Raw genomic sequence first — 17,884 nt, forward strand, 5'->3', positions numbered from 1 at the left:
GCAATGAAATTACCTGTGATATTTAAATTTAATTAGTATATTTAAAACAATTAGTCTTAGAAGAACATATTATTAAATAGACCTTGACCGGTGTTCCCACAATGCGCTGCTTTTGACACGTGTTTCTGTCTCAAAGATGGCAGCTTGCATGTATGCATAAAGTGCACAGTGGTTTTAGAGCTCCTTCAGGATTTATAGTGAGGAACACTGAATACCAGGGTGATTTGACAGCTCAGGTTTGTTCAGACGATGTGAAGAAATATCAGAAATAACTTTGCTTTCCATTTGCTTTGCATTTAATTGTCCTAAAAATACAACCTGCTTTGTTTTTTTAGTCTTGTCCCTTCCATTAGTTGACATATAACATGCCAATGTATTTTTTTAGAATGTTAAAATGTACATGCATATGTATAAGGGAATTCGTATATCTTGTGTATATCCTGTATATAATTGTGCACTAATTTTTGGTTTCAATGGTCCTGCTGTGTGAGAAAATAAATTTTAAAGTACAAATATTCCATTGTAGTCTCTCAATTAATATGATGTCTGAAATATATGTATAATAATTGTAGATGAAGCTATAAATGTTGGTTAGTTTTAAGTGAATTATAGCATAACGCATTGCATAACGTTGCTAAAACAGATTCTTGAAATTGAAGGTCTAATAATCAGATTCTTTTGGCATTTCATGCAGATCAAAATGACAGATGTTGCCGTTGACAAGAATGTTCCAGATGGTTCATTACCAAGCACTGAAAAGGAGCCAGATGACCTGATGGAGGAGAAAAACGAAGAGAATCAGACAGAGGCGACAGCAGCAGAAGGAGAGGGTGCAGCCAGTGATGTGTACCGTTACATCAGAGGAGATCTCTTTACCTCAGAGATCTTTAAAGTTGAGATCCAAAACTTGCCCAAGTACATTGGTTTTAATGACCTGAAGAAGTTCCTCAACAAGCATGGGATTAATCCTCACAAAATCAAGCTGTTTAGCAGACAGATGTTTGCCTTTGTCACTTTTAAGAACCAGGAGGAAAGGGACAAGACCATGAAGGCAGTGCACGGCATGCAATGGAAGAGTAAAGTGCTGAGTGTACGGCTGGCCAAGCCCAAAGCTGATCCCATCCTCAAGAAGAGGAAGCAAGAGGAGGAAACGGAAGGTGGCCCGCCGGGTGCAAAACGTGCTGCGGGTGGCCAGGAGGTAGAGGAGGATGAGGAAGAGCCTCTCGATATCCAGATTGCCAATGCTGTGACACCCTTGTGGAACGTGCCTTATGAAGAACAGCTGAAGAGGAAAGAGAAAGAAGTTGAAGGTGTTCTCCTGAAACTGACCAGGTATTTCTGATTTTCTGATGGGTCTGGTGACATGCATATGCATGAATGGCTTCCAGATATTTCTTTTAAAACAGAAAAAAATTATAAATCGCATGACATTGTCACCCATATATTTCATACATGTGCTTCTGGTGGTATAGAAAATGATGTTGGTCAGTAAAAGTTCCTTCAATACAACTATCTTCCTTGATACTTGTTCTCAGAGAAATTGGCAACAACAACAAAGCCATGCTTCCCTGGCTGTTCGTTCAAAAAGAGAAGTACAACAAAATGTGCTGCCCACTCGAGGCCATAAGACCATCACCTGTGCAGGTAAATCATCCGCATACTCGCATGTATTATTCTAATCTAACACATAACATATTTAACTAAATAAATATCATAAACTATCATGGCATTACCACTGTATTCAGCATAAGAATTATTCAATGGTGTTCAGAAAGGTTGAATATTTAACATTTCTGTCACGCCCCTTGCACATTTAACTTACCGTCAACTTTATTAAAGACGATTAAAACAATTTGTAATGTGTAAATCTATAATAAAGTGATGAATAATGATAGTAGGCTACTTATGGTAACCTAACGGACCACGCTCATGCAGCTTATTTCATGAATTGTTGCTATGGTTGGTTACAGTTCGCGGGTGCTTATTTAGCACATTCTGACTGATTTAATGTAACTTTTGAGGTTAATTAAACACTATATACTGTAAAAAGAAATCATCCGTTTAATAAAATCTGTGGTTACTGAAATAGTATGACTGAGTGTGATTGTCACCGTCTAATAAAGACCCTATACTTACAGACGGAGTACAGGAATAAGTGTGAGTTTGTGATTGGAGTGGGAGCAGATGGAGAGGATAAGACTGTGGGCTTTCGTTTGGGTAAGTATAAAGGAGGATCCTGTGCAGTAGTGAGTCCATCAGAAACCACCCATGTGTCTTCTGAGGCCAAGAGGGTTGTGCAGGAGTTCCAGCAGTTCATCAGGTGAATGAATTTACTGTTGACTGTTTAATGTGCATCTAAATCTAATTATAGTTATGGGCCTATCAGTGAAATTTGTTTCAATTCCAGGGCCAAAATCTATGTCTGCATTACACATCAGCCAATGTGTATGTATTTCTATTTTTTGTATTTTGTGTTATCCTGAACAGGACCACTCCATATGCAGTATACAGTCCAGAGACTTATGAAGGTCATTGGAGGCAACTGACGGTACGAACAAGCAGGATAAAGCAAACCATGGCCATTGTTTTCTTCAATCCACAGGTAAAAAAGAGATTTATTCAGTGGTTATTTTTGTGTCCACTTTAGACATTATTCATTTTACAAATCGTGGAACTATTGTTACTGCTGAATAATTTTTTTTTTTTTTTTTTACAAACTAGAAACTCCAAGAAGAAGATCTTGAGGAACTGAAACGAAATCTGCGTCAGTATTTTACCGAAGGAGAAGGAAAAGAAAGTGGCCTCACATCTTTGTACTTTGTGAGAATGGGACAAAGGTAAGCCCCCCAAAATTTAAAATGAGATTAATTTCGATTTTGGAGCACTTTACATTAATTTATTAACTTGCATCAACCCAGGACTTCTGCGGGTACAGAGGACCTGCCATGTGAACATGTGACCGGAGAAGAATGCATTCACGAAGAACTTCTCGGACTGAAATTTCGCATTTCTCCTCACTCATTCTTCCAGGTCATTTCTTGAGGATTAACAGTACACTACGATAGTTAAAAAGCATCAGGATACTCATTTCTTTATGCCATCATATATGTGATTCAGAATATTAAGTAGTAGGGGCATAGTAGCAAGCATATTCATCTAAAATAATTCTGTATTTTCAGCTTCAGAATCATGCATATTTTTATTCTGGTGTCACTATTGTCACCAGCACCAAGTCCAAGCCAATTCATTTCCACCCCAATGTAATACCAAATTTAGCATTTTAATCAACAGTACATTTTTTGTTAACCTTTTACCGTATGTCTTGGTGCATCGCAATAATATCGTATCGTGAGTTCAGTATTGTGATATGTGTCGATTCGTGACATGAGGGTATCGTTACACCCCTGTTAAGTAGAGGATATTAATATTGATTAAATGTCCTGCATTATTGCTATTGAAAAGTTTACAATATTATGATTTTGATACTGCCAGACGAACACACCTGCTGCTGAGGTTCTGTACTCTGCTGTGGGTGAATGGGCTCAACTGGACCAGGACAGTACTGTGCTGGATGTGTGCTGTGGAACAGGAACCATCGGCATCTCACTGGCAAAGGTGTGGCGTTTGCTTCTAAGAATACACACAAAAAAACCCAGAAAACTGTTCTCAGAACATCAGTTAGCCGCCTTAGAAAAATACAAAATTCTGTGTTGTCATTAACAGAGGGTGAAGAAGGTGATTGGCATTGAATTGTGCCAGGAGGCAGTGGAAGATGCTAAAGCTAACGCTGAAGCTAATGGTAAGCCAGAGTGACATTATCACTGTCCTATTTTTCTCACTCCATCTCATCTCCCATGATCTACTCAGACTTCAAACGTACATTTTCAGGCTTGACCAATGTGGAATTCCACTGTGGAAAGGCTGAAGATGTGTTACCCACTGTTCTTAATGCTGTGGTGTCCCCTAACGTCACGGCAATTGTAGATCCTCCGAGAGCGGGGCTACGTACGTAAAGTACTCTTTCATAGTATCTTGATATTACTGGTTTTAACTTGTAGACGTGGTGTTTTTAAGTTTTGACCAAGGTTCTCACTCTTACCAGATTCCAAAGTTATTCTAGCGATCAGAAGAGCAGAGCATCTGAAGAGACTCGTCTATGTCGCCTGCAATGCCAAAGCAGCTATGAACAATTTTATTGAGTAAGTTTATTTTCTATTTAAAGTCAACACGAAATGCATTTGCAAACAAATTTTACTTCCATAATCTGAAACAGGATATATAACAAGTACAAATTTAGGGCAGGGACATCAAATCTATCACAAATTGATTGAATTGTTAAATTTCAGTATTACATATTAGAATGTAGGTGGTTTGAGTGGAAAAGCTGAAATATGAGAGGGATTTGTGACACAAACCTCGTTAAATTTCTTTGGTTACACTTTATTTGAAGGTTACAGTGTAATTATACATTTAAGTACTGAGTAATAATAACTACATGTACTTACTATAGGGTTAGGGGTTGGTTTAGTTGCATGTAATTATGCATAATTTAGTTATTACTACAATAACTACATGAACTGTAACGTGTAACAAGGACAGTAAAATAAAGTGTTACCATTTCCTTTTTGGCTTATTTAAACAAACCTCTTCCCCTAGCACAATAAGACCAGAAATTTGCATTAAGAAAATAGGGTTAATGTTTTCAGGCTGACAATATACCGTATTATAAAATGTTCCCATTCAACTATATTACTTAGAGTGAAATAAGCACATCAGAGCCTACTCCTTTTGAATAAATTGTTTGTCTAAAAGTCTTTGTAGAGCTCCCTCTAACCGTGTGAAAGGAGCCGCTTTCCGTCCAGTGAGAGCTATGGCTGTTGACCTCTTCCCTCAGACCATGCACTGTGAAACCATCCTGCTGTTTGAAAGAGTGGACTACAGCTCCAATACTGACAGTCAGACCACAGAGACCTGAAGCCCTGCTGTCCTTACCATCTACCATGCTGACACAGCAGTTTCTCTTCTGTTAAAGCTCTTGGATGGAAGTGTTGAGGAGAGAAAAAACAATGTATTTCAATTGTTTTTGTTGTTTCCCCACCCAGATTTTAACTGACTTGATCAAAGTGCTCAAACCATTACCATATTTTTTTATGCGTTTCCTTTTTTCTCTTTTGTTTGCATTAAAACAACCCAATCAAAAACAGCACAAGACATCAGTTTCTGGTCATCAATTTATTTGCATAAACCAATCACTGTATCAGCAATCATGTCACATTACTTGCAGCTAAATCATTCAACATTATCCCTTCAACGATAGCGCATTAAAAAGCACGCATTTCTTCATAACTAATACTCACTTGGCAAGACTGACAGGACAAGTCGTACACCCCAGACATTTATTGGGAAAGCATATTCTCTAAGCACTCTTAGTATGGCAGCAGCCTTGTGCTCATTGAAAACAGGAAAAGTGTCTTCACAAACAGTTAACATTCAGAAGCACACAAACTAAAACACTAAATTCACTGACAGTGCACTGCGTTTAGTCGCTGTCCCAAGAAAACCTGATTCACTTGTGTTAAACAGACTTTGACCTTCCTGTCATTTCTTAAGGCCAGAATATATTTTTCTTTCTCCCCTAATAGCTTCTAGGGCTGGGCAAAAAAAGTTAAAATTAAATGTTTTTTTAAATGTGGTTGATTCAAAATCGAGTATCAAAGGACACGAATAGAAATTTTCCATATTTATCTATTACCCAAAGGCCAGTATTAGTTTTTCTACATTGTTCATAGGCCTGCAGCCTCCATGTTACAGATAATGCTGTGACGTGAGATTGTTTGTTTTATCTAAAACATAAAATAACCTGATCCTGTTTGATCAAGGCATGCAACTGTTTTGACTTTCAGCATACATTTTTCATCTTGCATCAAAATCCTGTCTATTCATTGTATGCATTTGAAATATAGAGTTGGGTTGTTTTAATGTACCCAAGTGTACCTAAAATAAAAAGTTTAATACACAGGTTTGTGGCTCTTAATTTCTTTTTATTAATTAACCACTTGTAAACTTATGTTCACTGTTCTTTTTTTTTTTATTATAAATATAGGATTTGTATTAAATCTATATTCATTTGAGTCGAATCCAGAGTCAAAATCGAATAGAAATCGAATCGAATTGGAACATCTGAAAGGATATATCCAGCCCTAATAGTTTCAGGGAAGGGGTGGTTTTCTTCAAACAGGGACCATCATTTTATTCCAGCAGTTATTGCATCTTTTTTATTTTATTTAATAATTCCATGTATGTTTAGATATATTATGAATAGCTATGCAGCAACATTCTATAAAAATGCATAAGACTTAAAGCTTTGGTTCACACTGCTCTTCAAGCTATTGAATACAACGACATGGTCTGATTTTCTTCGAGGTATGGAGTTACCACCTGTTTTTAGGTAAACTGCCTTCTGAAATAATGAATATGGTTCAAACTATAATACACCGTGATAAGATCTGAACAAAACAAGCACAATCACCTCAGCAAAATGTCCACAAAACCATACAGAATTTAAGACAAACTCAAAAAAGCACATGCATTAAAAGGCATTTTCTCTAAAATATCAATGCATAAAGCAAGCGTCAATCCTCAAATACATAACGTATAGCATCACAAATGCAGATTTAAGTGAGGCGTTTCCCTTTTAAAACACAAGGTACCATCAAGGAAAGGGGTACAAACTAAGGCAAAATATACCTTTTTTTTTCAATTGAAGATTACCAACCAGTATCTAATGCAAGAGTTAGGTTATATAAAAAAAATAATGAAAACGTAATAAAAAGATGACAACTAAAAAAAAAAAGTAGCATACACAAGCATCCTATATCCCTGATGTCTTCCTCAACGAACTACAGTACCTCAAACACTTGTGCTTTCTCTGCCGTGCTTTCTGAACAAGTAGAGCAACTGGTCAAGTTGACCATTGGTGTGCATCACCCCTTAATTAAAATTAAAACAAAGGGCTTGTTCATTTCACACACAAGGAAATAAGTTCCAACATTAGTGCATTTCTTAACAGCAGTTGGAAGGTAAGTGTGCATATGAAATGCTTTAGAAATACAACATTTAAATGCTTCACATGCCAATAAGAACTAGACATGGCCACTAAAGAAAACCCACACACTTATAAACTATTTTCCAGATAAAAGATCACGTGCACTGAATGAACAACTCTGCATGCCACCGAAGCTGACAAAGGAACCAATCCTTGTAAAATGACAGACATGTCTGAAAAACGCATCAGTAAAGAGTACTGAGATAGTCTTGCGTGTGAAATCTGTAGTTGCACAGTAAATATGAAATGAATTTATTTGCCGTTTAAGAAGGGAAAAGCAACATTTTTATTAACATCTAAAAGCCACAAACTTAAAAGCATCTGTAATACTTAATACACATTTTGTATGATTTTCATATAGGCATTGTCAACAGCCATCATTATTTGTGCACTTTTCAGGTGCAGAAGTGCATCTGGAGGTATTTAATGCTCATTCTACCTTCCCTGTGCATGTATACAACTCTAACTGAACCCATTCATTATGGGCAATAATTGGACTGGGAATAGAGCTCAAAAATCAGATAGAAATGTAACTAGTATTGCCATTTTGCACAGCAAAGTAATGCATAAGTCAGTAATGCTGCGATGACCTTTTGTTATAGAACTATTACCATTGGTCAGTGCTATCTGCTATCACAAGTTGCTGGATGAGGGTTTGCTAGACGTCAACAGTACACAGAGGTTCACTGCCAGGTTGAGCAGACTCCATTATAGTCATCTTCGGCTTCTTTCTTGCCACCTCCTGAAACAAATATAAAAAGACAAATTAGTACGCACTAGAAAAGCTGTTTAGCTGTCACTTTACGGAATTTATTTTTTGGTCGACTGCAATGCATCAACTCGTCCAAAGAGGAGTTAATTTATCCAAAGTGCAAGATTTGGCTGGAAGAGGTCATATTTGCAGATATACCCTTTCTTGAGCCAGTTTCATCATCTCCTCTCGTAGTTTGTTGAGGATGTGGAGGTTTGGCTTGTTCTTTTTGGCATACTGCTGAAGCTCAATCACACTCTTATCGGAGTTCTCCTGAAGACGACAAGAATTCAACATTACAACCACATAAAAAAAAAAGAATTCACCTTATGAACACATATGCAGAGTATGATTCGACAAAGATAGTGCTGACCTTTTTTACCATCTTGTTGCTTTCTCTGCCGTACATGCGCAGCAGTGAGCCCCAGTTCTTCACGTGAGGATGAAGCATCTGGAGAATCTTCTGTGACGCCAGCTGCTTTCCAACCCTCTTATTTTTACCTGCAGTCAACAAGAGTTAACAGTATTAGCTATGTGGCTTATGAATAACCTGCAGGGTGGAACACTCCTTTCAAAAGTCTAGCGCTGTGAAACATTGGTTTTTACTTGTGTGCTTTAACCCTCTGGGGTCGGCTATCGCGCCAAGCTCACTTTTTTCCTTATCAGTGCAAAAGAGACTCAAATTACTCTGTTGATTTTGATCTTACATATAAGTGTTGTACATCATTAGATCCTGTTAAGTGTCTATTTTTTGTGGATACTCACAATAAAAACAGTGTTCTGCTTTTTGTCAAATAAAGAAAAATAAACATGATGCGAATTTTGCCTTCTCTCTGTCAGTGAAGTTCATTCTGAAACACGTCGAAAATGAACTGTAACTCAGTGAATACTTGTCACACGGGCACGAAAGATTTTTTCATTATGAAGCTGAAATTCTCTTCTTTTAAATGAAGTATATAAAATATTATCAGTTTATGTAATCTCTATGAAAAGAGAGATGTCAGTCTTTTTCCTTTCAGCCAATTATAGCTTATTACGTGTTAATGTGACCACGCCCACGGAGAGTGTGCGCTATTCAAACGCAAATGTTGAGGCAAGCCATGTCAACGCCCACATCAGCTGGATTAAACACCAAGTATAAGAATCTTGTACTTTACCTCGTCTTGCTGCGCTGTGAGGAATAATACTATCATAATAATCCTGGAAAAGTTACCTCAGAAGTGCTGGTAGTTTCATTTCGAGGAGCACGGATTCAGCTGATGTAGTAAGTTATTTATTCTTAAGTGCTTTGTTCTATTCGCATTATTGAATAGTGTCTGTAAACTGCACAAAGACTGTTTAAATATGAATTGCGTGTCTGTGTGTGAATGCACGCGCGATGTTGTTTACTACAAATGTACATCGCATCTGTGCGTTCATTCACTCTCGCTCCTACATTAGTAAACGCTATTTTTACATGAACACATCCAAACTATATTGCTATAGCCTACTGAGATTTGTTCTAATCGCGATATAGAATAGTGTCTGTAATGACAACATTTCGTTGACTTGTTTTGGATAGATTATAAAGTTTTTACTCTAAAATAGACATCAAATAAGCTTTTGTTAAGACAGTTTCTGCTCATATGTTAAATATATAGTATGTTTTGTCAAAAATAAACTAATCAACTGTTATAGTGTTTGTTCCAATGCAAGCTATGCTATATAAAAATAATGAATCCTTAACTTTGAAATATATATGATAAAATGTATTGGCCTACTTTAAAAAATAATACTTTATAAGACATTTATGGAAAAAGACAATTTTCTTTTCAAGATGTTTCCAACTAACTTTGAACCAATTCTATAGAATGGCCCATATAGCCTACTTGAACCCATATAGCCTATGTGTATGTATGTATATATAATAAATATATATATATATATATATTAGGCTTGGGCGGTAATACGGTAATATCGTATACCGCGGGATCTAAAAATAGCAACGGTATCAGTTTCAATATCGTCATACCGTCATAAAAAAATCGAATGCACTTATATAGGAGACAAGGATTAAATATAATTTATTTAATGGCTAAAAATGCTTATGTGTGGTTGTCATCACATGACAGTGTGGAGGAGAAAGAGTGGGGGAGAGAGGGGGAAAGATGGCAAGTTGCGCACCGAGTGACCTGGTCTCGAAGAAGAACACGACTTCTGCAGTTTGGCAGGGATGGGCATTTCAAGCAAAAATAATATTTGAAGATCGCCTGGTATTATTTGATTATTATTCAAAAATCGCACCCCTCCACCATATGCACGCACACATGCATGTACAGCGGTGTGACGCTTAAATAGGCTATAAGTAAAAAAAAAAAAAAAAAAAAAAAAAAAAAAAAAATTCTTTTCATATTTATGTTTAATAATATAATGTTGTTATTTTTTTTATTTCATCTATGTTGATTATATGAAAAGGAAACTGCATGAGATGAATAAGATAGGATCATAAGATTTGAAACATTTGGAATGGGTCAGACATGATTTTTGACCACTTATTACGTTTTGTTTTGTAGAAAGCCTTTCTTTAAAGTAAATTTTTTTTTGTATAAATTGTATCTTCATTTTAATCAATGTTTCATCAACGAATTGCCTGGATTAATAAAGAAGAAGCATATATATTAGACAATATAAGCCGGCGCGTGAACGGGAGCGCGTCTCCTAAAAAAAAAAGAAACTCAGCTTATAAGATAGATGCCTTAAATATCTGAGAAGTGTATATATATAGTAAGCTTGAAATGTCTACTTTTAAACAAAACAATTAAAAACAAAGAAATGGCCTGCTCTCTGTAAGCTAATTCATATGAAGTGTGCATTTCTCTCTATGCGCGTTCACTACTGCAAAGATGCGAGTCTGCATCGTAAACTTTATCTGTGCAGCCACTGACATAGAAAGTTTTTTATTAATAAACAATTCAAATGTTTCATGCATAATAATTACTTTTGCCAGTTCTTTGTGCCAAGCTTTATGCGTGCTTTGAGATGCAGAATAGGCAATATATTACGAAAACGCTCATTATGGTTTAGCATTCTCTCCAATATATATTTAAGTAATTTAATCAATATAAATATGTGATTAGACTAATGGCTTAAATCAACAACTACTAGTCAACTAGAAAAAAAAAAACTTTAGTCGTGCACGGGCAGCCCTACTTCACATGTTTTCTAACCAGCATGCACTGCGGGCGTTCTGAGCGCGCGACGCTGAGTGGACTGAGCACGCGGCGCGTGATCTTCAGAAATGCGCTCTCTGCTCTGGAGGAAATATTACCACTCCGATCACATGCTCTGCTCACATGCTCTGCTCACATGCTCTGCTCACATGCTCTGGTGTGAGACAATGTGCATCTTCTCCTGTTGTCTGAGAGTTGATTGACAGCTTTTAGATGCATTATTGGCATCGCCACCCTCTGGTTGAACGTGTCACCACCGCATCAAAACGGAAAACATGGGGATTTTTTATAGACAATAATCCCACAACCTATTCCATATTCTATAATAAAATCAAATAATTGAATATTCGAAAATTGTGACTCATCCCTGCACAAACCAACAGTTTGGTGATGCCGTCTGAGCCTTATGTCATAATTTTTAATTAGTCACGCGGTAATACCGTATACCGCGGTAAAATAGGGAGGAGGTTTGACGGTATCAAAATTTGGATACCGCCCAAGCCTAATATATATATATATATATATATATATATACATACACATATTTTTCTTATGTATATATATATATATATAGTCCTTGCATTCTTTCTTGGGACACACCTGAATGAAAGGCTCATTATGCAGGTCTTTGTCTTCTCAGGTGTGAACCACCTAATTATTCATGACAAGGGTTGGGCCGTTCATTTATTTTGACGTGCAACACAGAAGCTTTGCACAGTTTCACTACGTGAAATCTCACAGAGAAGGAAATGAATAGTTGAATAAAGTTGTTATTTTTGTTTGTTTTCTGCGCAAAAAAAAAAGTATTCTAGTCGCTTGATAAACTTAAGATTGAGCCACTGTAGTCACTTGGAATATTTTAACAATGTCTTTAACTTTTATGGGCTGGCCAGTTTCGATCCCTTTAGAAGCCTATGGAGGAGTGATCCAGCTCTCAGATTTAATCAAAAATATCTTAATTTGTGTTCCGAAGATGAACGAAAGTCTTACGGGGTTGGAACAACATGAGGGTGAATAATTACTGACAGAATTTTCATTTTGGGGTGAACTAACCCTTTAAGCCTCTATCTTTCTCTCACGTTCAGTGTGCATATGTGAGAGAAAGCGACAGAGGGCGCTCTTAGCCAAGCGACGGACTTGTAAAGCTCAGCAGGCAATGAAATTATCTGTGCTAAACTTATTTTTTGCCTCTAACTCAAATCACAGGCGACTGCAATCATACAATTTACTAGCCATTGGCTAATTAAATTAGTAAACTAAAATAGACAAAAAAAAATTTTAAATGAGTCGCCTAGCGTGAAGTTTGGTCGCATATGCAAGTGATTTACTCACAATTGTACAGGGTTGTTTAAATGAAAGTTCTTTTTAAGCATGGATACTCACACCAGCCGCGTACAGTGTGCTTCCCACATGTCATGACGTATTCACTCTTCTGGTTCTTTCCTGGAATCACCTCAAACTTGATGCTGGTGTCACCCATGCCATGGTTTCTATGGAACAGACAGCAACAGATCTTCAGTTGCTTTTCAAACAGACATGATGATAATAATAAGGACCCACAGACTGTCTGGTTGTATTAACAGGTGTGTTTCTTGAAATATTGAATTGTGTGTAATCAAATGGGAAACTACATCATAACATACCTCTTAAGGCACTCATGAAGGATCTGATATGGTGAGAGTAAACCTGCTTTGTTTGTCAGCTCGTACACCCTTGAATCTTCAATACTGATATGATTAAAATACTGTGAGATGGGAGAAGGAAATAAACGACCTTTAGTAACACAAAGAAAAGAACTGACCAATAATCAAATATCTTCATTCAGAAAGGAAGAGCAGTACCTCCAGTTCATCTCCCTCTGCGGGCTTCTCCTCAGACGTCTGCTTCACAAAGTCAGGAATGAGGATCTCCAGTGTTGCTCGAGCTGTCCAAAAGAGAACAACAGTATGAATAATTACTGTTCTCCAGTCAAATAAATGTTTATAGTAATCCATTCATAAAAAAATATATTTTTGCAAAAGATTTAAATGAAGAGGGGGGAGAAGGTACCAGCTTTATTCTTGGCAAGTTTTTTACTACTTGCTGTTCCTGTGCCATAAGTAACACCATCTATAATGACTGAGGCTCCGAAGGGTTCACTTGGGTTTTCTGTGCAAAAAAAAATGTTACATTAAGACCTTTATATTTCATTAAAAAAAATTATACCTAAACGGGCCATGTATTACAGAAATTTCACCATGATTAGAGGAAATTTGCACAACGTCAAGCCCAAAATCTCTTCAACTGTTCGGCATGGCCTTAAGCGGCTTATTGCTTTTACAACAGCATTATGATCAATTGCAAAGATAAAAATCACAACCCATTTTCTGCCAAGTGACAGTTCATTAGCATAACTGCAAATTATACTGCAGATGTGACGTACTAATAATTCAACTCACGCTTATTACTGGCTTTTTTTAGTCTTATGCATTATTTATTCTACTTACCACATTCAAAAAAGTTGTAAACTGGTCGCACTTTGAGTACTCTTTGCATATACTCGTGTAAAATGCACACTTCTGACTTCCCATTGGGGTTGATTACAAACTCTGAAATATAAACATGGTTAGTCTTGTCAAAACACCACGTTCTTTGCTATGCGCTTCATAAATGTACAGACTCTCAGACAGGTACCTTTCTTTGTGGGTGCATCTTGTACGGAGAGTGTGATAAGTTTCTGATTGGCCGGTAGAATGGGCCTCTCAGACTCAGCCTGCTTCCTCTTCATGTCCCTGTTGAACTGTCTGCGCTCGGCCCATGTGCGAAACTTCTTCACGGTCACTTGCTCAAAATCAAAGCACTTCTCTAGGTAGCTTCTAAACTCCTCAATTTCTGGGATGCAAGTCACAAGAAGATAGGGTTTACAAACCATGTGTATATTGAATAATGATGCACAAGAGAGAATAAAACCTAATTCTCTTACCAATAGACTCATCTTTGCAAATCTCCACCTTGGCCCTGACCTGGCCCAGCGCTCCCTGTGCAGTATCACAGGCTTGGCTCTCCTTCCCCTCGGAGGATCCTCCTGGTTCCATAATGTCAGGATCTGGATCTTCTGATGTTGGTCTGTCAGTCGGCTCTTCTGTGGCAGTGGAGTCAGGCTCATCAGCTCTCTCTGATGAGACGCCCTCCTCTCCAGATTTCGCTGGAGACACCTCGGCTGTCGGAGTCACCTCTCCATTCTGTTCCCTATCTTCATGTTCCTTCATTTTCTTGTAGTGCAAGCAGGGAATGCTACTGGTTGGTGGGTCATGTTTCTAGGGGGGAAATGAGTAGAATACAGGGACGAGGTGCATGAGAACGTAAAGATCAATTCAATTTGTAAGTAGAAATGATGCACCAAGACAAATACTATCATGAAAGTCTTATCTTAGATGACTTAAAACATTTACTCTAATGCTTCCTGTTCCAAGGAAGTAAGGTCTGGACCAGGTCACAACTCTGGTTTCCCGGTGGAGGTAGACTGGAATGCCAGAGTTATGGAATGTCATGATCCACCCATCGGGTAACGGCTCAGTTGGCGGACGCCCACGACCTTAAAAAAAAGAAACAATACAAATAAATAAATAATAATAATATTAATGTCAATCAATAATGATAAACTATAGTCACAGAGTCCTATGCAGGTTTCTGTTCTGAATTATCGTTAGTCACTCACAAAAACCAAAATAAGCATTTGTTAACTAAAACAACATTAAACAGTATAACTGAAAAACTAAAATTTATTTTCACAAAGCCAAAATTGACTTTAAAAAAACATGACCACAATTTACTTTTAGTCTGATACAGAATATACACTACAACTTAAATAAAAAAATATATATATTCTTACTCAGCAATAATGCATTAAATTGTTTAAAAGTGACAGAAAATACTTTTACATTGTTACAAATAATTTCCATTTTAAATAAATGCTGATATTTTGAGCCAAAGTATCCTGAAGTGAAAAATATTTATCACAGTTTCCATGAATATTAAGCTGTTTTTAAGCTTTGAATAGAAATTTCAGCTTTTGCTGCCACAGGAATAAATTACATTTCAAAATATATGGAAAGAGAACAGCTATTTTAAATTGTAATATCTAAAAAAATATAACCGTTTAACTGTATTCAAATAAATGCTAATTTGGTGAGCATGAAAGACTTTTCAAAAACATTTAAAAGTATTACCGACCCAAAACTTTTGAACAGTATGCAGCCATTTAAATGATCATCAGAAAAAATGTATGTATGCATGCATCATGTATATATATATATATATATATATATATATATTTTTTTTTTTTTTATAAAAAAAAAATTTTTAACTGAAAAACTAAATTCTCAAAGAGAATAAAAGTACAGAAAACTATAATATACATGAGTTTGAAAAGACCCATCACCTTTGCGTATTTATATAAAGATAAACTAAAATAAACACCCAAAAACTAAAATTAAACAAGAGTTTTCATTTTTGGGTGAACTATCCCTTAAGACATTTTAAAGTAATGCAGTCTAACATTTTAGAGTAGCAACTGCGTTTATGACTAGAGGGCTCACTCTTAAGAACGGTCTTAATTTTGGTCATCATGGGCTGAACTCCGGACTCCCCATCCGAATGGTGATCACTGTCTCCAGCGAACTTGTCTTCAGCCAGACGCCTCTTCTTGGGCATGGGCATGCCTTCCTCCAGCAGGGCATCTACATCATTGTCAAAGTCCTCCTGGAAGAGTAGGTGGGTAAGAAACTGGCAGCCAATGACATGTCATCATATAAACATACGCTGAGAAGCAGATTTGAATCAAGCCCACTTTGGGAGCTGTAATTCAAATGTTCTTCAAATGGACCACCTTGTTACACTCCAGGATCCATCTTGATGAATGAAAGACACGTGCTCTATTTGTGGTAGATACACATTTCAGTAGATGCTTTTAATGGTGGGCATTAAGAGGTTTAGATGACAATAATTAACCTACATTATAAATGTAATTTTTCAATTTGAACAGAAAGCGTTCACAATGAGACCATGCATTTTACCTCATAGCAGTAATTCAGGTCTTCTTCTTGCGCTTGCTCCTGCTGAGCTATCATCTGAGACCTGAAACCACTCTGCTCTCCGTCTTCTGCTTCCAGAAAGTTCTCGCTGAAATCTTCCAGGTCGTCCAGCACGGCAAACTCAACCTTGTTCTCCTGCTCTGTCTCCAGCTCTTCGCGGTTTCTAGCTAAACCTAAGGAACCGCCGCTCATGTTCGAGCTGCCCGGAACACTTCTCTGCTTTAAAGAATCATGCAATTCGCCATTCAGGCCCTCTAGGCTCTGATCTTCATTCCTAACCTGCCCCAAACCAGTATACAACACCTTCCTGTCTTTGCTCTTGCTGCTGTCAGAGAAACTGACACTGATCTTGACATCTTTGAGGAGTTTTAGATCAGGTAAGAACTTGGTAACTGGGGGAGCGTGGCGAGCGGTTCTAGGGCACTTGGCCATGGGCTCAGAATTATCTGACAGGCAGCTACTAACGGACAATGTGCGCTTGTTGAGGAGAAGCTGTTCGTCCCTGTCCACTGCTGGGGTGTGTTGGTGTCCATCACCACCAGAGCTAACGTCCATTTCCTCTGCGTCACTGGACGTTTGCAGGGGAGGTGGTGGAGGTGCTTTACAGTAATCATTCCCCGCAAATACTGCGTCTGGTGGCTCCAATGGGAGGGGAGGTAAAATCTCATTTACATCCATGTTAAATTTCTTTAAAAGAGCTACGTTAAAAATTATACGAGAAAGCAATTGGGAAGGGAACTGTCTAATTCAGCTAAAAAGCCCTAACACATGCATGAACACATTACACAACTCAAGACACCTATTTAATAATATTCATGTGTATGGTTGAATATGCTAAGCTGACTACATTGTTCTTTTCATTAATGTAGACAGCTTTTTAGAAATCACTGTCTCAATTATTGGAAATCACAATGCATTCAGCTTAAAAGTTGACCACATCTAAACTCTGTCCATCATGGGAAGCCAGATCTTCTGTCAGTGCTGAAAGAAAGAAAACAAAAGAAACATCAGGAGAAATTCAAAGAGCACCATAAAAACTTAGAACGGCTCTAGATGGCTAAACTTCTCAGATGCATATTAAATTCCCCATATGCTTATGGTGTCGCATGCCGCAGACAGCCGTATTAACACAACCGACTAATTGTGCATTTGTATGTCGCGATGAAAATAATTGAGTGTTGTTGCTAAATAAAAGGCTCGGTAAATAAACACTGTATTTGAAAGGTATTATAATGAACCATAAGCCTAAAGGCCTTTGCTAAGTGGTCGGCTAGGAGTAACTAAAAGCGATATGGCTATATTTTACCAAGCAGATACAAAAAAACTGCAATTTAGTGTCGCATCTTCTTGTTATAAAACAATTACCAGAGCGCTTTTTGTTTTGTTCTGCAGGAACCGATCTATGCTTCGATTAGTTGATCCGTGTGTTAGCCATTGAAAGGAGCCGTGTGCGGCACTCAAACCTTTTCAGCCGAACTGAGCGTAAATCTGCTAAATGTCGACAGGAATAAATATCAGAGAGGTTTCGACACACTCTTCTCTTTTACTCACCTAACTACACAAATGCTCTACTGAAGACCGCATGCACTCAAAGGCTTTCCATGTTTGTGGGCTTCAGACGGCCGTCTCCTCTCTCCGCCATCTTCACTGCAGAGCGGCATCAGGGGATCTAAACACGCCTCTCAGCCGGTGCCAACGTGCGTTTGATTGGACCAACGTGGTCAATTTTTACTGAAATTTGCTTCAC

At 37.5% G+C, this 17,884-nt stretch overlaps 2 protein-coding genes across 2 annotated transcripts; one reads left to right on the top strand and one right to left on the bottom strand.

Moving 5' to 3' along the window:
- The first annotated feature begins 105 nt into the window (after positions 1-105).
- Positions 106-4,996, top strand: trmt2a (tRNA methyltransferase 2 homolog A). The gene is made up of 12 exons (XM_056244013.1): positions 106-236; positions 695-1,332; positions 1,536-1,644; positions 2,139-2,320; positions 2,488-2,602; positions 2,722-2,837; positions 2,919-3,030; positions 3,493-3,615; positions 3,724-3,799; positions 3,889-4,005; positions 4,103-4,199; positions 4,813-4,996. The coding sequence occupies exons 1-12, from the start codon at positions 153-155 to the stop codon at positions 4,973-4,975; spliced, it is 1,932 nt and encodes a 643-aa protein (XP_056099988.1). The 5' UTR covers positions 106-152; the 3' UTR covers positions 4,976-4,996.
- Positions 4,997-7,367: 2,371 nt separating this feature from the next.
- On the bottom strand, positions 7,368-17,800 carry dgcr8 (DGCR8 microprocessor complex subunit). Its single transcript, XM_056244023.1, has 14 exons — positions 17,689-17,800; positions 16,120-17,118; positions 15,643-15,805; positions 14,497-14,639; positions 14,028-14,361; positions 13,739-13,936; positions 13,552-13,653; positions 13,115-13,213; positions 12,907-12,989; positions 12,709-12,809; positions 12,449-12,555; positions 8,230-8,357; positions 8,016-8,129; positions 7,368-7,847 (listed from the first exon to the last, which is right to left on the bottom strand). Exons 2-14 carry the CDS (start codon positions 16,813-16,815, stop codon positions 7,764-7,766), a joined length of 2,352 nt encoding a protein of 783 aa, XP_056099998.1. The 5' UTR covers positions 16,816-17,118; positions 17,689-17,800; the 3' UTR covers positions 7,368-7,763.
- Positions 17,801-17,884: the final 84 nt, after the last annotated feature.

This window comes from Rhinichthys klamathensis, unplaced genomic scaffold, assembly GCF_029890125.1.
Source record: "Rhinichthys klamathensis goyatoka isolate OS25496 unplaced genomic scaffold, OSU_Roscu_1.1 h1tg000899l_1, whole genome shotgun sequence".
Classification (NCBI taxonomy): Eukaryota; Metazoa; Chordata; class Actinopteri; order Cypriniformes; family Leuciscidae; genus Rhinichthys; species Rhinichthys klamathensis.

Excerpts from the sequence above, each read along its gene's own strand:
- trmt2a (XM_056244013.1), top strand. The coding sequence starts at position 153 with ATGCATAAAGTGCACAGTGGTTTTAGAGCTCCTTCAGGATTTATAGTG. Across the intron at positions 2,321-2,487 it reads GAGTTCCAGCAGTTCATCAG|GACCACTCCATATGCAGTAT; the intron begins GTGAATGAATTT and ends TATCCTGAACAG. Across the intron at positions 2,838-2,918 it reads TTTGTGAGAATGGGACAAAG|GACTTCTGCGGGTACAGAGG; the intron begins GTAAGCCCCCCA and ends GCATCAACCCAG.
- dgcr8 (XM_056244023.1), bottom strand. The coding sequence starts at position 16,815 with ATGGATGTAAATGAGATTTTACCTCCCCTCCCATTGGAGCCACCAGAC. Across the intron at positions 13,654-13,738 it reads AGATGCACCCACAAAGAAAG|AGTTTGTAATCAACCCCAAT; the intron begins GTACCTGTCTGA and ends TTTATATTTCAG. Across the intron at positions 12,810-12,906 it reads CAGAGGGAGATGAACTGGAG|TATTTTAATCATATCAGTAT; the intron begins GTACTGCTCTTC and ends CCCATCTCACAG.